Here is a 21920-nt window from a genome sequence, read left to right on the forward strand (position 1 = left end):
GCAGCGAGCTGGGGCCCCCGTCCCTCCCGGGCAGGGGCTTGGATGGACGGTGCCCTGTCCCTCGGTACCCTTCCCACGAGGCCGCAGGGCTGCAGCCTACCTTTCTCGGGGGTGGCCTCCTGGGACGAGGACTCGGACCCGGATTCAGCAGCTGCGTTTTCTCTGTTGGCATCTGAACTGACTTCATTTAACTTGGGGGGGCTCTGCAGGGCACACGAAAGCATACGGGTCGGGGCGCGTGTCTGGGTGCTCCTGGGGGCCAGCCGCTGTGGATCAGGAAACCTCTCTGCCGGGATGGCGGCTCTCGGCACTTTTCCTGCCAGGCAGAGGGCTTTGCTCTGCAGACGGCTTCTCCTTCACAGTTTTGGGGATCCACCCAGACCCGGCAGATGAGACCAGACAACCCCCTCCCCAGGGGGTGGGTTCCAACCTGGGGCCCCATCTCCACACAACGATCCTTGAGCATCACTGGGTAAAACCTGGCAGAAAGTACCCTCACGATACAGGCGGCTTGCCCTGTCCCCTTGTATGCTGTAGGCGAACCGTGCACTCTGGTCCCCAAGTGAGGCCTCCCCTGATGTGTCAGGGAGGTGTGTACACCAGGTGACGGTCACCTTGGCTCGAGCTGCTCATCTGTGTAGGAGGCAGCTCTTGGCTTGGACTATTTCACTATAACAGAAAAAGGATAGTAGTGATGCTCGAGAAAAGCAGCAGGAGGCTCCTTAACGTAACGGGGACACAGGCAAAGGCGGAAGTGACGAGGTGGGACAAGACAGCTCCCTAAACATGCTCACGATGGATGCGGTGGGGAAGGAAAGAAAAGGGAACAAAAATCAGGAAGCAGGTAAACTATTCTGGAACCCCATCTCAAGCCGGCCAGGCTTTCTGGGACGGGGAGGCAGCCTGAAGGCACCCAAGAGCCTTGGCCCTGCTGCGTGCAGGACACACGTGGGACACCGCAGGGGCCCAAGGCCACCTCACCAGACCCCCTCCTCCATGCTGCAGCCTCGTGGTCTGGGAGGGGAGCTGAACTCCCTCGGCTCCAGAGGTGGCTCCAAAAGCACGTGGCTGCCGGCCTCGGCCAGGAAGAAGCATGGCCCCTGACTTGAGGGGAAGCTTGTCTTAGGACAAGGCTGAGCTGGCCGGCAGGGAGGAAAGGCAGGAAGCTCCAAGACAGGGTCCTGAGGGGCCTGGTGGCGCACCGCCCCCGCCCCCCCAAGCCTGAGCTGGGCCTTTCTCCTGCGACTGAACACATCCTCATTTCACAGGAAGACGAGGTGGCAGCCGCGCTCACACGTCCCTCGCCTGGTGCCCCAGGAGGAACGGTCCCCACAGGGCCACTCACCAGCACGCGCTCGCTCATGTTCTGGCCAAACACGAATTTGTTGCTGGCGGTGTCGGCACTGTTGGTCGAGTTGTCTAAACTGAAGAGAAGACAAGCCGTGGGTGTGGGGCAGCCAACGGGAGCGGGGCAGGCAGGTGGGCACTGGCGCTGGCTGCACACGCACGGGCACGGCAGGAATGGGTGAGAAAGCCTGGTGTAGGCCCCGTTCAGCCTTCCCTGTGGGGGACGGGCCCAGCACGTAGGGCTCACAAGCTTCCAGGCTGGGCTGTACCAGACGGTAAACACACCCCCGCAGCTCTGCTCCCATTTCCAAGTATCCACTTCGTGTGGGCACCTTCGCCCCACGGCCACCTTCCCTGACCCCTGGAGGTGGGCGTCACCCTCGGGGTGCATGAGGACACCACCTCCGAGAGGCTGACCACAGAGGTCAGACCAGGAGCCACCCACTTCCCGGAAGGAACTCGCCCGTCCCTGGCAGCAGCCGCCCCCGTGAGTCACTGCAGCTCTGTGAGCCCCGTCCCCTGGCCTGCACGAAGGAGGCGACACCTCCCACCCTTGGGCTGCTGGCAGGTGACACGGGATGACCTCGGAGCTGCCCTCACCATCACATTTCATCCAGTTTATGATGTCCCAGTTGTAAGTGCGTCCCAATTTGGGAAATGCTGCAGTGCCCAAAAAATGGGTCTTTAAAAAAATATCTGATGCTGGGGTGCCTGTGTGGCTCAGTCCCTTAAGCGCCTGACTTCAGCTCAGGTCACGAACCCGTGGTTCGTGAGCTTGACCTCCGCATCGGGCTCTGTGCTGACGGCTCGGAGGCTGGAGCCTGCCTCGGATTCATGTCTCCCTCCTTCTCTGTCTCTGTCCCTCCCCACCCTCCCACTCTGTCCTTCTCTCTCGCTCTCAAAAATAAAGATTAAAAAATTTAAGAAACCATACGTGATGCACTTTGTTCCTTCCCATCTCCTACTCTGTCCCCCCCTCTCAAAAATAAATAAAGATTAAAAAAAAAATTTTAAAAACAACATCTGATGCACTTTGTTAATCAGGGTCCAGGCAGCCAAGTACGATGTCACCACCATTCATGCCAGGCCTCTCCAACATCCGAGCCCATGTTCTATTTGCTCTGCTGGCCTGTCTCCCAGGCAGGGACACGCTTTCCTTCGGAAACACCCGTGGGGCCCCCAGGCCATTAGTGAGCACTGCTACCAGCAGTGTTCACCAGCGGCGAGCTCGGATCCAGTGGAAGGGTCCCCACAGGCTGGAACCTGGTGGGTAACAGGCAAAGCAGACACTGGCCTCCTGGGTTCTGCTCTGGGCATGAGATCCGGGTGATAGAGATCCCTCTGAGGGCCGAGCAAAACTTGGATCCTGCCTTGTGTGTCTGTCGAAGCACAGCACCCTGGCCCCTGCAGCGCCGTGCCCAGAGCGGGAATAAAGGGAGAAGCTGGGGGTGTGTGTCTAGGATTCTGGTAAAATCCGCCCCCCCGCTCCTTCCTGCCCCCGGTGCTGTCTCCTGTCTGGGTCCCCAGTGACGGGCGATGGAGGACCACAGGCCCCTCTTGCAGCTGGGCACAGGCCCAAGACACACACCTGGAGCTGATATACTGAAGGAAATAGTTGGTCGCAGTCGGCGTTTCTGAACTGGGATGTCCGGCATTCTCCATGTCAGCCACTTCAGTGTTCTCGTGTATTAACTGGGAAACACAGAGGCACAGTTACAAGTCGGAGACCTGCCTGCTCTGGCCTCTACAGCTCAGCCTGTCTGCACAACCCTTAGCCACATGGAACATTTCCAGGACACAAATCCTATCGTGCACAGGTGTGAGGGCGTGCGTGTGTGTGTGTGTGTGTGTGTGTGTGTGTGGACATACCAGGAGTGGGGCTGTAATCAATGTCTCCATTTCTGCTTTTAACGGTGAAGATATAAAACACAATCCATAAGGCATGAGAGAGCTTTTTCTTTTTTGTTAAAAAACCAAACCCTCAAGCTGGCATCTTGTTGGCATTTTCAACAATGCTTCTGTAACGTGACCACAGTAGACTTACAAATCTGATACCTTCAGGGGTGTATTATAAATGTAATAAAAGCATCGTTTCTTGAGGGCTCCTCTAATCTAAGTGCTGTGCCAGCTGTGTTAAACAGCTCATTGAATGGGACCCTCCTGGGACCCCTGAGAGATGAGCATTCTCAGCCTCATTCTATGACCGGGAAAGCAGAGACTCAGGGGTGTCCAGAAGTCACCCCCACTGAGAAGCTGGCATTTTAACTGAGACCACGGATCGCAGGAGCCCCGGGCCTCCAGAAGAGAAAGCCCCGCCCCAATTTCAAGCAGCCGTCCCCCTAAACCCTAGGAACAGACTCAACCTGACAGCCCAGGCCAGACCACTGCCCCCAGCACAGGGGATCTCCAGGCCCTTCCTTCTCCTGCTTCCTTCTCCCTGGAGTGAGCAGCCTCCAGGGACTCATTGTTTTGGATAAAGCCACGCAACAGCAACACTACTCTTCACCTCTGGGCATCTGGGTTTCTCCTGGGCAGTGAGCACCAAAGCAGAAAGCGGGCGGCAGAACCCAAAGTTCTCTATGCACCCGAGAGACTTGGGTTTCCTTATTTCAGGGCTTCTCCCTGTCACCATCCTCGACGTCGGGGCGGGACCCCTCTGTGGGGAAGCCGCCCTGGACCCTGTGGGGGGCTGGGCGGCATCCCTCGCCTCCACCCACTGGATGGCAGTAATACCTATGCCTTAGTCGTGACAACCACAAACGTCCCCAGACATAGCCACTGATGTGGTCTCTCAGGCTTCTAAAGGAGCTCCTGCCGATGAGCTGCTGGAAATGGCCCAGAAGGACACTCTGTCCCTGTGGCCGGACAGGCACTGCCGCCCAGTCTGGTCTCCCAGAGCGTCAGCACACGGGGTCCAGAGCCCAGTCCCTTGCCACTGCCAGATGCTCTCCCCCCGACTCAAAATCCCCTAGACCAACAGGACCTGGGGCAGCCAGGAGGAGACAGATGCCGTTGCCTCCTATGGGAGAGAAAACAGTTACCTTTCCGTCTGCCCTCCTTTAAAAAAATAAGGTAATGCTTCTCAGTTAGGGGTGACTTAATCCCACAGGGAACACTCGACACTACTGGGGGACACTTTTGGTTGCCATACTGGGGGGAGGGGTATATGCCTGGCGCCTAGAGGGCAGGGACCAGGGATGCCGCTCAACGCCCCAGGACCGGCCTCCAGCAACTCAGAACGAAGCGAAGCGGTCTAAGTGCTGCTTTGTGCCCAGAGAAGCCCTCGAGGCAGGCGACAGCAGCCTCTCTGGCGATGTGGAAAGGACCGATCACGCGGCCTCCTTTGCCTCGAAAGCATCGGTTCTCAGAGACGGGCAGGCTCGGCTGCCTCCCTGTCCGCTGCCCCCAGGAGAACAAGGGGCCCGCCGCGGAGGGTGCGGTGTGGAAGGCGTGTAAAGCAGGAAGCTGCTGGACACGCCGGGAGCCACAGGAGTAGCCCGCGACGCACTGTGTGCACCTCCTCGCCCTTCTGACGGGAAAGAGGAGCCAGGCGGACCGACCCGAGCACAAGCACTCACACACCTTGACTCTGTCCCTCAGGTTCTGTCCGAACACAAACGCCTGCTGTACAGCCCGCTCTGCTTTCTCACAGTCCTCCCCGGTACCGCTAGGCTCATTCTTCTGGGGGTCTTTGTCCTAGAGGCACAAACAAGACAACCGAGAAGAGGCGACAGGTTAGCCCCGATGAGCAAAACGGGCCCTCTCACGCCTCACGTGCTTGCTGTCTTCTCTGGCGGGGTCCCTGGGCGTCCGGGCCGCCTCAGCGTCCCCCGGGCTCGCAGCAGACTTGCAGGAGACTTACTGGGCTGCTGCCCCAGCCCCCGCGTTTCCAAGTGGCGGCAGGTGGCAGCGACGGTTCCTAATGTTAACCCTGCAAAGTGCGGCTGGAAGGCGGGAGGCCGAGGGACGTTCTAACACTGAATCGCAGATGACGCTTTTCACCGCTTGGGCTCCAACATCCACCCGAACAGGGCATGGGGGAGGCGGCGGGTGTAGAGGCCCGGGCGGCAGCTCTGCCACGGACACGGGCGCGCACGCGCGCGGCGGCTCAGCGTGTGGCGGGCCGGGCGCTGCTGAAGCCGGACCGCAAGGCCGCCCCCCCGCCGGCCGCAGGTGCAAGCTCTTCGTCCCGGACCCTCATCGAGCAGCTGCTGCGCGACGCTACTGGGCACACACGCCCTCGGCCCGCCCGATCCCAGAACCCTGGGCTCCGTCGCAAAAAAGAAAGAAAGGTGTCTGAGCTGCCTCCCCCGGCACATTTCTCCAGTTAGCACGGGGCCGTGTATCGAATCCCTAGGTTGCTCAGCTGTGGAAGCAGGGAGGGGAGACATCTCTTCATGTACAACGGCACGAGGCTCCATCAGTGACGGCCGTTCCTCTGGCCCCAGGGACTCCTCAGAGGCCCGCCCGCCACCCGCGGCTGGGCGGCACTCAGCCTGGGCAGGCGGGACTCTGGAACTGCGCGCGGACCATCATCGGCATTCTGGCAACTACTGGCATCGGTGGCTGCTGTGTGCACACGCTGCCGAGCTAATCCAGAAGCCTCCACGCGGGCCAGCCCTGGCTCTGCTCGGGGGCAGGGAACCGCCCACACGCTCGGCGAAGCTCCCCGCCCAGCACGGACGCACCTCAGGCGCTCGCGCCTCATCAGATGGACTTCTCTGCGCGGGGGTGTCGGGCGATGTGGCCGTCGTGGCCCCCGTGCAGTCTGCTGGGATGCTGAGCCCGTTGGTGCCGCTGCTGGGGACTGTGGGAGAGAAGGACAGCGTGGGGTCACGGGAGTGCGGTACGGCTTCTTGCGCCCCTGTCACCATCTAGACCAACAGGGTCACTTCTCCTTTGTAAAGAACAGGATCTGGCGTCACCACTGAAAATCACAAATGCTTACAGAAAAACAAACCCAGAACTAAAACCTCACGGGAATGAGAATATCTTACGGCTTATTCCACAAAGAACCGTATGAATTTTCAGCATACTTAGAAACAACACTGCTAATTATGGGAAAAAAAAAAAACAAAAAAAAATACATGTTGAAGGAACAATTAGGAGTTTTATAAAATAAGTTTTACTTGAAACATCTTTGTTGGGGCACCTGGGTGGCTCAGCTGGTTAAGCATCCGACTTCGGCTCAGGTCATCATCTCACAGTTCGTGAGTTCGAGCCCCGCGTCGGGCTCTGTGATGACAGCTCAGAGCCTGGAGCCTGTTTCGGACTCTGTGTCTCCCTCTCTGACCCTCCCCCGTTCACGCTGTCTCAAAAATAAATAAACGTTAAAAAAGAAAAATTAAAACGAAACATCTTTGTTCCCTGCATCTTTGCCCTTGAAATAGTTGAGATCATGTGACACGCACAGCTTTAAATCTGGCTGATTCTTCAGCATCATGTAAAAAAGCCTTCCCACTGAAACTCTTCAGAAATACTAACTATTTCCCTCACGGGGGATGTTGGATTGCTTCTGATGAGGAATTTTTAAATTACAGGGAAAGACCAAGAGGAAGACAAGAAAAGCTCATTAGTGTTAATAAATTAAGGGTTAACTGCAAACCACCACTGTGTGGAGATGGTGGGAACACGGCTGACGAGTTAGGTCTTCCGGCTGGCACGTGACCAAAATGACACGAGTTTCTCAAACACACGGGGCTGAGTTCTGCCTGCAAACATGCTGGGCTGAATCTCAGACGCCTGGGAGCGGGCCAGCTTGTAGAAGCCAGTGCGTGCACAAAGCACATCTTAACCGGCTGTCACCGTGGCCCAGTGCTGCACGGAGACGGCATCTCTCTGTCTTCCCTGAGCTCACTGAGGATTTAAAGGATCGTTTCCCCAGCACTCTCTCTGTTCCGGAGCGCATTCAACACATATGGCTGAAGTCCCCTCGCTGGAGACACAGCTGCCCCCGGCGCATCTCAGGAACGCTCTACACCCCACCGTGCGAGCCCGTGTGCCAGGCCGTTTCTTACCGGTCTGTGACAGTGCCTTTGGCTGCGGGGCCTGCAACACTGCCGGGCGAAGCACACTCCGCTGTTGCTCCTTGGGTTTCTGGCTCGGCAGACCTGAGAACAGAGGATGGCTTGCCCGGGGCCCTCGGTCTTCATGGGCAGAAACGCACACCCCTGCAACGGCTCTCAGGGGGCTTTACAGAAATTAATCCGGTGAGTACAGTAATGTTACGGGGGAAGCATGGGACAGCTGTCCTCAAGTGCTGGGCTAAAGGGCCAAGCAGAGATGGTGAAGTAGAGCGGAGAGCCGCAGACAGGCCCCCAGGGTTTAGGACTCTGCTCAGGCTCACATAAAAATACCCTTGCACCTGCTTTTCAAAATGCCACACTGAGAAAACCCTTCTGCCAAACACAAATTGGGCAGGAGCCACAAGAGAATGCTTCCAATTCCGCACCACTGCCAGGCCCTGTTCCCCAGCAGCAGGCCACTGGCTCGTGGCCACTCCGCTGATTGGGGTGACTCTGTGGCACTCTGGGGCTGGGACGCTCTGGAGACACAGCCTGAACCGACAGAGCAAACGCGGGCCGCAGAGCCTCAACGTCCCCCACCGAGCCAAGTCCACTCCCTCACCACCCACCCCCCTCAGGGTGGCAGAGGGTTGCCAGGTGGGAGAATCTCTCCTGATCTGATGGGCTCTTTAGAGTGACTTGTCAATGCTCATGCACCAGGGAACTGAGGAGACCCGGAGCACGGGCTGAGCCTGGAGCACACCAGCTGGGCTGCCTCAGGCAGCCACGCAAACAGAGGCTGCACAGAGGTGGGAAGGGTGTGAGAAAGGCCCTCTACTGTCCTCAAAGGCGGGCACCTACCTGCGCTGGGTGCCTGGCCGTGGATCAGTGTTGGTGGCTTCAACCGGAACCCACTGCTCTTTTCCTCTACAAGCACAAGACAAAAGGTAAAAAGCAGGACTGCTTAGGGGTTGGGGATGGCAGCGAAGCTGAGATGGTCAAGGGCAGGGGAAGACCGTGGTCTGGGCTTCAGTGGCCATGAGCCTGGAGAACCCGGGAAATGTTTCCAAACTAAAACAGAAACGCAGAAGCCCGGTCCAACCACCAAGGTCATAAGGCAGCAGCTTGGACAAGGAGGAGGCAGGGGGTCGCAGGAGTGCTGACTCCAGGTCGCGTGCTGCCAACGAAAGACCGGGGGCTGTTGAAGGTGCGCGACAAAAGTGACAGCGCGTGCACAGCTGGTCCATGCCTGGGCCACCTCACCCGGCAGCTTGCCAGGAGCTGTGCTGGGTTCACAGGCCCTGGAGAATGTCAGGGAGTCACCCAATCAGGGTCTCTAGGACCGGTCTCCCTTTCTTAGACCCGTCTCTCTGTCTTGTCAGAGAATGCCTGTGTAATCAGGAGAAGCCTCTGCACCACCAGCAGATGTCTGGGAAATGAGACACGTTTTCTGTGGTGAAAGATCAAAGGTGGCAGACAGCAGGCTCGCTCTCTTTCCAGATGTGTCTGGAGAACTTCACCTCGTCGCTTCCTGAGAACACTGGAAGGCCCAGGAGAAGGAAGGGGAAGGAAGCAGGGCGACGGCTCAAAGCCTGATTTCAGCTGGGCCACTGGTCCATACAAATCCCTTAATCTGTGCCTGCTGTGGCCTTGGCCTATCTCCTAAGGGGTGGGGAGGGGGGACGGTCTGATGTGCTTGACAGGAAGGATCAGCATGAAGGTCTGTCCCTGGGGCAGCACAGGGATGACAGCATTCGGGGCTACCGGAGGCAGCCTTGCTTTTGTGCTAAGGTCCAACTCATCAGAAGAAACCCTTGTCAAGTTGTGGGGAACGAGATCAGTACACAAAAATCAGTTGCGTGAATCTATGCGCTAGCAACAGATAATCCAAAAACAAAGTTGAGGAAACAATTCCATTTACAATAGCACCAAAGAGAATAATACGTGGGAATAAATTTAACAAATGAAAACTACAAAACATCATTGGAAGAAAGTAAAGACAAACAAATGGAAAGAGGTCTTAGAAGGTCACACAGTGTGTGATTCTATTTATATGAATTGTCCAGAACAGGCAAATCCATGGAGACAGAAAGTGGATTCTTGGTTGCCAGGGGCTGGGGGAGGGGGTGACGAGTGACTGCTGACGGGGTCGGGGTTTCTTTTCGGGGTGATGGAATGACCTAAAATTAATTTAATTATGGCGATAGCTGCTTAACTCTGTGGATACACTAAAAACCAACCAACTCTACACTAGAACACCAAAAATGCCTTACCAGAGCAAACTTTTAGGCATAAAACAAAGTCAAATCAGAATTCTGAACGGAGCAGGAAAGCCTTCTTTCTGCTGTCTGCACGTGGGTGAGCCAAACTGCTCTCCTTGGGCAAAAACAGGATTAAAAAACTCTCGCTGCTAGCTGGTATGAAGGAGTTGAGTCCGCCAGGCTTCCAAGAGCCTGTGTTAGTGGAGCTGGGGTCGCTCCCGTAAGAGAGAGGTCATAAAAACCACCCTCCCGAGATTCAGACTCTCCAGATGCGGGGGGAAGACAAGCTGCCAGATGTTTCTTTTTAGAAGGGAAATACTCAAACACATTCCCAAAGCTCAGTATCATTCATAAGACGACTGGCAATTTACAAACATTAAGGAAAAACTAAGACGAAGTTCACAATTGAGGTAATTCTTAAAAGCCCTTATAGCTGGCTTTGCAATGCTTCCACTGTGGCCCCCGATCAATCTCTACCTCTCTGCTCTGTGTAGAGCAACGGTGGCAGTATGCGACCCTTGCCGCTAGCTGAGGACGACCAGCGGGGGCACAGGTGCGGAGGATCGCCGTCACCTAGCATCGCAGCACCGGGCCTCGCACCCGGCCCACCTAGCAGACTCACAAGAAATCACACTGAATGCTGCAGCGAGCGGACGACACACAGGCAAAGCAAGCCACGCCTGTAATGGCAACCAAGGACTGGGGACAGAAGGAGCCCAAGGCAGCAGGGAGGTGTGCTCACAGGGAGGGGCTCACGGGCCCCATCTCCACCAAAACAGACGTGCTCTCTGTTCGTGGCTTCAAGAAACTCCCTTTTCCTGCGACATGGTCAGGGCACAATGAAGAGGTGTGGCCTGTCTGATGAGCCAGAGCCCCGGCACACATGGCAGGGTCACTGGCGTCCAAGAGCGACCGCACCGGGGGCACACTCGTGCCCCTCTGTGAGCTCACTGGGCGGATAGGTTGCTCCCTCTGAAGCAGTCTCTGCCCTCCTCCGATCACATTTAAAGCAAGCAGGCCTCTTTGCGGGTGCTTTCCGCCCTGCCTCGGGAAGACCCCAAGTGACAGGTGAGGGAAGCGACACTCACCCCTGAGGGAACTTGAACTTGGTGTGTGCCAGAGGAACAGGCAGCCTGGTGGGGGCCGGGCAGGGGCAGGTGGGAGGGTGCTTGGCACGTGCAGGGTATAAGAACGCGCACTGCAGGTGAAGGCAGCAGGTCTCTTACTGTCAGAAAGAGGGAGGCGCATCTGGCTGGCTCAGTCAGGCTGAGCGTCTGATGTTGGTTTCGGCTCAGGTGATGACGATCTCACGGTTCGTGGATTTGAACCCCACATCGGGCTCCACATTGTCAGTGTGGATGGAGCCTGCTTGGGATTCTCTCTCTCCCCCTGTCTCTGACCCTCCCCAGCTCATGCTTCTCTCTCAAAATAAATACATAAACTTAGAGGAAAAAAAAGAAAGAAAGAAAGAGGGAGAAATTCAAAGCAAGGAGGTTCAGATGAACCCTGTTGGTGCTGGACTGGAAGTACACGTGAGCCTGGGGCTACCCACACACGCGGACAGATACATAGAAACGTGTGTATGGGTACACACGTGTGTGCACGCAAGTACGGGTACGTGTCCCCGTCTCTGGGCACCGAGGAGGCCCAGGCGCAGTGACAGTCCAGGGGCGGTGAGCTTGCTGAGACCCAGATTTTGGTTTCTGGAGACCACGCTCCCTCCACTAAGGGCCCCTCTGAGAAAAACAGACATGATGACGGGCCTGGAGCCTCTCTCGTTAGGACAGAAAGAAAGCACTTAAAAGAATAACGCGTCGTGGCAAAATGACACAGGAACCCGTGTGATGCGACTCCCGCTGGCCAAATCTGGGATGGTTAAATTCTGCACTAAGAATGACAGGCTGTAACTGGCTGCCTAAAACAGGAATCCACGCGCCCACCTTGAGGTACAGGATCACAAAGGACTAAGCGGACAGAAGGGAAAGCCCTCTCCCACAGGAGAGCACCACCTGAACGTACCAGCAACAACGAAGGCAGAAAATCCCACCGTGATTGGTCATCAGAGGAATGACTAACCCGAGCAAGGGAACGCGAGTGGATGCTGATGCTGGAGGGGAAAACTGGCGGGGGGGGGTGGGCTTCCCCAGGGTCTCAGAGCGTCTCTCTGGAAAAAAGGGGGTGACCTCACAGAGCAGAAACGGACAGAACCCACTGTGACCAAGAGGGCAAAATCAGCCCCACTGGTAGCAGGGCTGGGGCGCCGGGCAGAACACAGCTTCGCTCCTGTGCTATTCTAGCCCCAGACGCACCACCTGGGTGGGATCGCCAGGAATCCCTGGGCGAACCCAGACAGAAAAACTCCTCCAAAATAATGGGCTTGTCGTCTTCTCGGCCATAAAAGTCAAGGGAAGAATGAGGCAGTATTCCAGATGGAAAGAGAGAGACGTGGTGCATGATCTCTGGATTTGGTCCCTCTGCTATGAAGGACATCACTGGGGCAACTGGGGAAAATCAAATGCGCAAAGGGATATAGAAGCGCTTTATAAAATTCTTCCCTAAGTTTAAAATCTGCACCCGCCCCCCCCCCCCCCTTAAAGCTAAAAACCAAAAGAAAGGCAGGCAGACAAGGTCAGAGGAGGCCTGCTCTGTGGGACCGATGTGCAAGTCTGATATGACTCCACCCTGCGTCAGGTAGCAGGAAGTGAAGCTGTGTCAGGGCGCCTCGGCAGGCCTGGGAACCCCCTTTTCTCAGGGTGGCCCTGCTGTCGATGCTGCAGAATGAAGGTTTTGTGGGGGGAAAGAAGAGAGCGAGGCCGCCACTCACAGACCTCACGAGGGGCTGTGAGATTTGTGATGGAAATCGCCAGCTCCACGCGATCTAGACACTCGGCTTCGGGGACTGACGGCCTGGCCCAGAGGAGGCTCACCGCGGCTAACGTCGCCCCTACCATTCACAGCGTTCTTGGTAAGCGAGCACTCCAGGCATTCCCAAGGACGCTTAGAAACCAAACTCCTCTTTAGGACCTGGTGAGAGGGTCAGCTCCAAACAGTCTGCTTTTCGAACCAAAATGAGTTCAATTGTGTGAAACGGGGCTATCGAATCGATCCCGTAAGTTATAAAAACACTGCCCTCATACCAGAGTAGGACTTCTCTTGCAATGCTTTTGAAGTCGGCAATGAATTTATATAAGGCAGGTTGGGTTACAGAATTCGGGTGGTTGAACTTGCTCATTAAATCTTTTATGAGGAATTTCAGCCACGTGGGAGAAACGTTCAGGAAATCCTGGAGTTGGGTCTCCAGTGAGAGACCAAAAAAGGAAGGCTCTCTCAGTCTTCGGGGGGAGGTAAGCTCTTGCCCTCAAGGTTTAAAGCTGTGACCGAGTACGCTTACATACCCATCTGAACATGTCTAAGTCACACTGATTATTAGTGTGAGGGTCTGATGCACAGAAAAGGGGTCTGGAAAATTCCATCGGCCTCACAGCAGTTACCTTGGGGTGGGGAAGGGAGCGGGGCAGCCAGATTCTTTCACTCTGTGTATTTCCCGTTTGCCTTAAAAAAATGATATGAGTTATTACTTGTGTAAAAACTTTGTAAAACAAGCAGTACGCTGATCTATAGCTGCTTTTTGTTTTTGCAAGAACAAAACAAAAACAAAAAAACAAAAAACAACAAAACTTTAAAGACTCCTTGGGACCAGGCCCTCCTTGCAGAAGCAAAAAAACTAAGGGCTTATGAAGCTTGCCTCACACTGGATTCCAAATCTACGAGCTGAAGATTTGGGAAAACATTTAAGAACTGAAAAAGAATCCGTTTTTCAAATTGCCCATTCCTGTTTAAGATCTTATTTTACAATATCAACTGCTTTTCATCCCAGGAAAACCCCTAGCGACGGGCAGTAAAATGCAAAGGGACACGAGGGCTCACCTGGTTCTGAGTCAGAATTGCCTGCAGATGGCTCGCAGAAGGTTGATGGCATAAAAACATTGTTTTTTGATACTGTCGACAAGGAGGTGCGGGCAGGGAAGGGAACAAGAGGAAAAACAATGTGAGTAGGCGGAGAACACACGAACCGGGTCACCTCTCCCACCTGAAGGGTCGATCTCCAAGCCCCACTCTAGGAGGCTCAACATTGTGAACCAGGCCGTTAGATGCTGTGGTCCACTGTGGCCGCCTGTCTCGTCCTCATGCCCCTGGCTTTTCCTTGGCACCCTGGGCCCCTAAGTGGGTAGCCAGGAGGGAAGCAGAATGAACTGGATGTTCCCAGCCTCAGTCCCTGCTCCTTGTCACCTGCCAGGGCTCGCTGGCTGGCTGCACCCCTACTCCCCTCACCTGTTTAGGATCTTACTTTACACTTATCAACTGCCGCCTGGGGTGTGGGCCGGGCAGTAATGCAATGGCCCTCGGAGCTGAAGAACTATCTGGGTGGATGGACACAGCTACAGAATCAGAGCGCAGGGCACCGACAAGGCCTTCCAAGTTACCAGCTCTGCTCGTGTCTCTCCACCCGCGGTGACTGAGAGCTATTTCCTATGCCACTGTGCCAGAGCAGAGGGGAGATATTTGGCTGTCCTTTGTCCCTGCAGCCTAGGGCCACAGCACAAACCACTTCTCTGTTGCACCTTTTGCCACAGAGCGTGGCTCAGCAGTGCACGGTGAACGCCAAGGAATGCGATCCGTTGCCAGGAAGCAGAAGCTCCCTGTCTCACAGGAGCACCGGGCAACGAGGGAGATGAGGAGGTCTATGGAAGCCTGGACAGGTTCCTCAAGGCCTGCTCATTAGCAAGTGACAGTGCATCCATTCAGGGGCCTGGAGCACTCATGAGAAAGGGTGTGGCAAAGTCCACAATACGTGTGTTAAGGGCAACAGGAAGGAAATCCAGTGTGTTTCAGGGGAGGATCTTGAAAGGACGCTCGCTTTGTACACTGCACCTTCCTGTAACGTCTACATTACTCCTGTAAGCACAAATGACCTTCCAGGGTGTGCTTTTTCTCTTAGAGTGACATCATTAAGGTTCACAGTTACACAAACCTCCCAAGAATGGATGCCAAGACTGAGAACACGGACGACGCCAGGGGGACCAAGTCAAGATGGGGAGGGGAAGGGGCAAGCCCTGAGGCTATGTTTGCCCTTGAATCTGCAGGGCTGTCCCCAGGCTCAGAGAACCTCTCACCAAGTAGCCTCGGCATCTCTCTCTACTCTGGGCAACGCCCTCTTTCCTGCATCGGTCTCCATACAAGCCCTCGGGCCCAGCCACTTCCGCAGGGTCCTAGCCTGGCCCACCCTTCAAGGTCCCACCAAGCCCTCCTCCTTTGGGGGCTCATGGCATTCCATCACCGAAGTGTCTTCCGGGGCCACTTGGTTCGTTATGTACCGTGTGTGTGTGTCTGGGCTTCTGGACCAGACTGCCAAGCTCTAGGCACGTGCCTGAAGGGTCAGGAGGACGCACTACTTTTCGCTTCCTGTGCCTGCAGTCTACAGACACGGTCACACACCCGAGCAGGAGGACATGTACTTAATGGCCACAGCTCCCAACAGGACTGACCATCCTTTCCCTCTCTTTTAGAGGGACTACTTCCTGGTGCATTTTCTTTTAGTCGGCTAGGTCACACGCCTCTGTAAGTGGCACGGGTTCTCGAGTGGGGAGCACTTGAGCCTCATCCCTGGCAGACGCTGATTCTAAGTGGATAGATTCTAAGTGGATCTGGGCCGAGCAGGAGACATCAGAGGGGAGCATGGACGCTTTCACCGCTTGGGAATGGTCTGCAACGGTTACCTGACTGTGACGGTGGGAACTGGGTTAAAGAGGACGTTCTTTCTCGCTTGACAGGAGGGCAGTAATTTCCATCTTCTCGGTCGGAATCTACAGAAAATGAGGAGGAGGAGGAAGAGGAGGAGAAAGTCAGGTTGCTTTCACTTTTACAACCAAAGAGGATGAACCGTTTTAGAGATTTCCTCACCTTCTCCACCTTCGGGACTGGAGCCTCCGGCTGGCCTCTGAAACGAGAGCACACGGCAGGGCGGTGAGAGAGGGCCAGGTTGCCCCGCACCCGGCAGCGTGGGAGTTCTTCAGTGAGTGCGTCCTGAAACGCGGCCCTGGGGGCCAACTCCCTGAGCTCAGGCACCCAAGTCACGGACAGACTTTCAACCTAACATTAGGCTCAAAAATCCCCCCAAGAACCTTCTGTGTCTGCCTTTCCAGGCCATGGGGCCAAGGAGTCCATGGGCTGAGAACATGTTTACTGCACAAAGACTGGTGTCTTTGTCTCTCCACAGGTCACAGCTAACTACGTGCCACCCCCCCCCCCCCCCCGCCCCAGTCAAGCACAGTGAAACGGTGTCCGGCTAGAATTCACTTTGCCAAGAGCTGGCAAGTGACTCGCTCCGCTCTGGAGGGCAGCCAGACTGGGTAAAATGGTCACCTAACACCGGATCGTAGCAGCCTCCATTCCCTGCCCTGGCTTGTTGCACAGTGCAGAACGGTGCTTCAAGGTACGTTATTATTTCCAGAAGATACAGAACTGTGATGCCTGGGACCTAAGTCCAATGCAGAGTGTTCAGAACAACTCAGCAGACCACACAACCTACCAAAAAATCACCAGCGAGGTCAGAAGGTGGCCGAAGAATTTCCTCCTTAACAACGTTTAGTTTTAGAATGTTCACAACTAGCCATCCAGAAGCCTTAGGATGAGGCCCCGTTCCCACCCCCCAGATAATACCCAACCCCTAGGACACAGCCTTTTCTCAGAGACGTTGTGACTCTTCCGAAAGCAGCAGCCAGAAGCAAACACGACGAGTGCATATCAGTCCTCCCGGGGCACTGAACGTGGGAGTGAGCAGAGGAGCCAATTTCCTTAGTTTCAGAAAAGCCCCTAGGGGTCAAGGTTAGCCAAAGGAGGACCACCTGCCTGGAGGAGCTGTTAGGGATTAGATGAGGCGCGCCTGGGAAAGTGCTCTGTGAGCCCAGGGCGGGGTGGAGACAGATGCAGTAACTGCCCTAAATAACGTAAATAACAGGCTGTGAGCACTGGCTGGAGCCCTGGGCGCCACTTTCCCCATAAAGGGCCACAAAGGACTTTCAGCATCTCGGGCCACGTGTATATTCCACCATCTTAGCTTGCAGACAGAGGCCCGGAGTTTGTAGACCCTGTCCTAAGGGACAGGGAGAGAAAAGGATCCCAGCCTGCACGCTCTCCTGTGTGAGCTGACAACGTGGGCTGGAGTCAGAAACACAAGCTGTTCCAAGCGCCCGCTGCAAGCCTCTGTGAAGGGGCGAGGACGGCTGCTGTCCCCACATCCGCAAAGGCTGATCCCGGGGCGCAGGGGAGGCCATCCAGCAGAGTGCTTAGTAAACGAACCCCTCATAACACAACAGGGGCTCGACAGTCCGCGGGGCAGCTGTGAGCACACCACTGGGTCCCACACGAATTCAAACAGGGAGGAGTCGGGCAGGCGGGCTCCAGATGGGCACAAACCGGCGGCAGGAGCCTCAAGGGGCTCGACCCCTCTGGAAGGCCTGCAGTACTTTCTCCCAGCTCTGACACTTCCTAAAGGTACACCTTGGGCAAACTGTTTCACTTGCCCAGGCTCGTTTCCTTGCTTGGGAAATGGGGGCGCCGGCACCGGCGCCTCAGGGAGATTGACGGGGTCAGTGGGATAAGCAGGTGGGGCAGCACTCAGCCCGACCCAACACCCGGCCAAGGTGGGGCTCTCCCAGCCGGCTCACTTCCGCTGGATGTTATGCCCTTGTGTGACAAGGGTCCAGACGTGAAGTCACGTCCTGGGGCAGCCAGATGAGGAGTCAGGGATGGGGACGGGGCCAGGGGTGTTAAGAAGATGGCCCCAAGCCCAGGACTAAGCACTGGGGTGGCATCTGACAACACAGAGCCATGACACTGGCACAACAGACCTTTTCTCCCAGGACCATCCCCTTCCTTGGGTGACATCACTGAGGTGCAGACCCAGGTACCTCCTTCCTGTTCCTTCACAGCGGCCGGCCCACCCCCAGGTCTGGTCCCGTGGCTCCTGGTGCTTCGCTCCTCTCACTAAGCATTCTGGCTGTACCAACCCCACACGTGGCAGCCTCTCAGATCCCGCGGGATCTGTCACTTCCACAGAGCGACTTCTGGGATCCGGAAACGGCCCCACCTCTGGTCCTGCTCTCTTGTCCCTGGCTCCTCACCTGACAACCCCCTCACACCCACCCCTGTCCTCTGGCCTCGTTGTCCCCTGCAGTCCTCCGCCGCTCACGCTGATTGTGCAGTCTGTGTCACGGCCTCCACCGGCTTGAGTCCCAGGAGGGCGCTGGCACGCAGCACACAGTGGGACCTCGCCTGGCATTTGTTCAGTGAAGGGACACAAATCTCAGGTGCTCTGAGGGCCTCAGAGAAGCTGCTAAGGCATGTGTCCCTGCATTCCATGCAGAAGAGTGGCCCCTAGCCTGGTCAGCAGTCCAGAGAGCTTGTCACGCCCCAGCTTCCTGTTTCCTCAGCTGCCGAAAAGGGTGTTCCTCCACCAGCTCAATGCCAAGAGGCCTCTGCACCTAACTTCCCTCTGCCCTGCAAGCTATCTTGTCTCATTTCCCCATGTGCGGATTTCCAGAAATCTACACATTTCTGATTTCATTCCACTGTGCCTGCAAACGACTGTGCGATTTCAGTCATCTCCAGCTTACTGACACTTGTTTTGTGGCCCCGCAAGCAGTCTGTCTGGAGAGTGTCCCGGTTACTCTGCAGCACAGCACCGTCTGGAATGTTCTCTGGGACAGGTGGCCTGCCAGGCCAGTGGGGTTGAGTGCTGTCTGAGCCCTCCCGGAGCCCTGCAGACTACTCCACTGGGGTGCTGGGCTCTCCGACGCTACGACTGTATCTGAATTCTCCCTTCAGTTCTGTCAATTTTTGCTTCACGTGTTTTGGGGTTCTTAACTGACACCGAACTTTCCTACCTATGCCAACAACACCCCAAGTGTCTCAGGAATCGGGAGTCTCATAAGAATGTGATGGGTGCCAGGAACCCCCCAGAAGTGTGCCCAGACCAAGAGCTGAGGCCTCCAGGGCCCCGTCTGTCCATGCCCTACGACCCCTCCTTGCTGTCCCGCTTCAGACTCCCAGTCTCCTTCCTGTTTTCTCAATCTGCCAACACTGTTCCCACCTCGTGTGTGCTGCCCCCAAGGCCTGGGACGAGCTTCCTGCAGCTCCGCTCAGCATGGCCTCCTCCAGGGGGAACCCTCCTCCGGGGGAAGCCGAGCTCGCTCACTATCCCGCCACACAGCGAGCGGAAGCTGCTCCTCTCCACCCCACCCACAGCCTCTCGCGCCTCTGCCGTTTGTGTACCAGCTGGAAAGGATCGAACGTGTCCGTCTGGCTGTTCTGCCCACAGCTCAGCACAGAACACCCGGGACGCTGTGCACAAAAGATGCTCGGCATGCACTCGTTGCACAAATGGAGCCCGAGTTGGTCGCAGCCCCTTCGGTGACCTGGAGAAGAGAGGGTGCCTGGCCAGACAAGATTCAGATACGTCTAGTCCCTTAAGCCCCAGGAGACCCTCAAACCCACACCTCAAATCTCTTCTAAGAGGCACGTGACTGGTGTCTTGGTCCTGGAAAAGCTGAGAGGCCAAGGCCAGGGGAGGACAACACAGGAGATTCCCCCACCAGGAAGAACCTTCCAGAAGCTGCTGGAACCTCCCGTGGGGTCTGAACTAGCCAACTCAGAAGCAGTAAGGAAACTGATGCCAGCAACTCTCCTCAATAGGAACTAGCACAAAGAAACAAGACAATGTACAAGGAAGTAATTTCTGCTTGCCTTTGGATATGTCAACTCTTCCAGAAATCCTCAACTCTTCCAGCTGCCCACGTGAGCCTGATGTCTGCCCCCACCCCCCAACTGCACTGAAGGTCTGAGCTTGCTGTCTGGCTGTCTCGTGCTGTCTTCTCCCCAAACGGAAAGGCCTGGAGCAAAGCAACTCCCTCTCAAGCCAACCCCGGTGCCAAACAAGGCCAACGCAGTCTCCACGCACGCTTTTTGCCAACACAGCAGCCTGGTAGTCAGGGGCCACCCCTCACCCCAACCAAGGGAGAGGCCGATCGGGGTCAGCTGAGAACAATGCCCGGGGCACAAACAGCTACAGCTCCTCGGACCCGGGAAGTGTGCATCCAAAGCTCAGGAGCCACAGCCATGGGGACTCGAAGAACAGGCTTCCAGGATTCCTCTGTGGGGAGGAGCCAGGGCAGAAGCAGGTGTGAAGGCCCCATTTCCTCCTCTGCCTCCTCCCACACTAGAATCCACCTCTTTGAGGATCAGGGTTTCGGGAGGATACCTAGAGGACACTGGGGTCAGCACCCATCTGGGACACCATGCCGAACATATCCCAAATCAACACTTACATAAGGAGGCAGGAAAGAAAGAAGCCCAAAGAGAATCCTTCAATTCGCTTCCCCGGTGTCACGGAGTGTGAACGAGTGGAGTGGGCTTACAGAAGATGAAAAGCCCCCACGGTGGCGGCTGCTGTGGACGGGTGGAAAGACTCACAGGGGCGGCAGCTCTCTCCCCTCAGAGCCACGGGAACCTCGGGGGGAGCCGCTCATTCTGTGAGGTGTGCATGTCCCTCTTGCCAAGGACAAAATAGATGGTAACGTCTAACTCGGAACAGGACCCTGGACTGCAGATGTGGGAAGCTTCAGTTCTTTGTAAAGGATGAAACGGTGAAAATTTATGATCATTATGCTTATCCAGGATCCCCCACCCCCACCCCATGCCCTGAGAAAACATGGCTCTCATGAGGCTGCTTGGTGTGGCCTCAAGAAGGACAAAGGTGCTAAGCCAATCCAAGGGGAAGGAATGGAGCTGGCCACTGTGTCTCCAAAGCTGACACACAGGGAGAGTAAGCAGGAGTGAACAGCACTGCCTTCCTGACTTCCCAGAAAAGACCAGAAAACGAGACCATGCCAGACACCATTTGGCTTGCCTGGGCCTCAGCGACTCCAGTGTGGACTGAACCGTTAGAAAGCTTGCCTGGCTGTGGCTACAGGGAAATGGATGCCTGGGCTGAAAAATCAATCAAGGGAGGGGACTCCTGACATGTCCTTGTCTTCAAAGGCACTATGGGCTGATTCAGTGCTGTTTATTCTGCAACTGGGTGACCAGCTCAGAACTTCTTACTAAAAAGGTAGATACTGAAGAAAAAAAATCATGGCCTCCAAAGGTCTGAATGTCGGGCGGGGGGTGTGAAATGAGGGTCCAAATCCCATGCAGAACCTAGAAGAGGAGGGAAGCTGTCCAGCCAGGGGTCTGGTTCCAGGACCTAAGCTTCCTGGTGGGTCTAATAAACACACTTCGGGCTCAGCAGGGCCTTGGCTCTGAGCATCAGTCCAGGAGACTTAAGCCAGACTCAGAGTAAGCACAAAGAGCTGCCTGCTTTCTCCGGATCAGAGAACTTAATTTGGATGTGGTCTGGTCTTCTCCAAGCTGTCTTCTGAGAGCCAGGAAGTCTGATATATAGAGGCTTGTTCCCGGTACTGAGTCTTAGATGGCCAGAGTCCGGGGAGACTGAAAGATGAGCGGGCCCTCTCTAAGCAACAATTCAGCGAGCCGCTATTTATTATAAAGAACTTTCGGCTTTACATTTCCTCAAGGGATCATGCAATAAAGAACAGACTAAACGTGATGGACGAGATTGGCTGGGTCAGGGTGGGCGGTTTCCTGAATTCCAGTGTGGTACAGGGCAAGATCCAAATCTGTTCGGATGTGAGAGCAACTAGTCCTAGCTAACCAAAGGAACATCTCAACCTGAGAAGAAACTGGGATCAGGTTCCATCTGCTTTAATTTATGCCCTAAGTGACCTAGAAAAAGTTTACTCTGCTTTGAACATGCCCAATCACTAGAGAAAGCCAGTTAATGGGAGCCACTGGCAACAAGCCAGTTTTCTCTGCTGAGAACCCAAAGGAGTAAGTCCTGGTTGGCTCAGAGCTATCACCAAATGATGTGAAGGTGGCACTGACGGACTTCTGATGGGACCAGGGACTCCCACAGTTACAAATGCCAAAACCAAACAGCACATGTGTGTGTCATGTGCACGACCATTGCTGCTATGCTGGTATGTTCATCGACTGCTCCCCCCCGGTCCTGACTTCCTCCCACGGTGACCCACAACCCGGCTTGAGGTTTCCCACTGTTAACACTTGACCTTGCATGGCCAGGCTGGGGATGGTTTGAATTTTGGGGGATTAGAGCCTCTGACCCAAGGTCCACAAGAATTGAGAAGTCCAGTCCCATCGGCCAGGCTACAGAAATCCCCATCTGGCCCGG

The 21920-nt window shown here is 55.7% G+C and overlaps 1 protein-coding gene across 8 annotated transcripts in view; it reads right to left on the bottom strand.

The window, feature by feature from the left end:
- Positions 1–21920, bottom strand: part of RANBP3 (RAN binding protein 3) — a 55138-nt gene that overhangs the window by 6085 nt on the left and 27133 nt on the right. For 4 of the 8 annotated variants that reach the window (XM_047094729.1, XM_047094725.1, XM_047094724.1 and 1 more), the window contains 10 exons: positions 15575–15611; positions 15391–15477; positions 13541–13612; positions 8214–8279; positions 7365–7457; positions 6036–6154; positions 4930–5043; positions 2936–3039; positions 1346–1424; positions 101–203 (listed from right to left, as the gene is read on the bottom strand). In XM_047094729.1, coding sequence (XP_046950685.1) covers positions 101–203; positions 1346–1424; positions 2936–3039; positions 4930–5043; positions 6036–6154; positions 7365–7457; positions 8214–8279; positions 13541–13612; positions 15391–15477; positions 15575–15611 — 874 coding nt within the window. Of the gene's footprint in view, positions 1–100; positions 204–1345; positions 1425–2935; positions 3040–4929; positions 5044–6035; positions 6155–7364; positions 7458–8213; positions 8280–13540; positions 13613–15390; positions 15478–15574; positions 15612–18946; positions 19393–21920 lie in introns of those variants that run through there. The other 4 variants (XM_047094731.1, XM_047094727.1, XM_047094726.1 and 1 more) reach the window with 2 other exon arrangements.

Source organism: Lynx rufus, unplaced genomic scaffold, assembly GCF_022079265.1.
Source record: "Lynx rufus isolate CCGP_SWC_20201006 ecotype Redwood Valley unplaced genomic scaffold, mLynRuf1.p SCAF_4, whole genome shotgun sequence".
Taxonomy (NCBI): domain Eukaryota; kingdom Metazoa; phylum Chordata; class Mammalia; order Carnivora; family Felidae; genus Lynx; species Lynx rufus.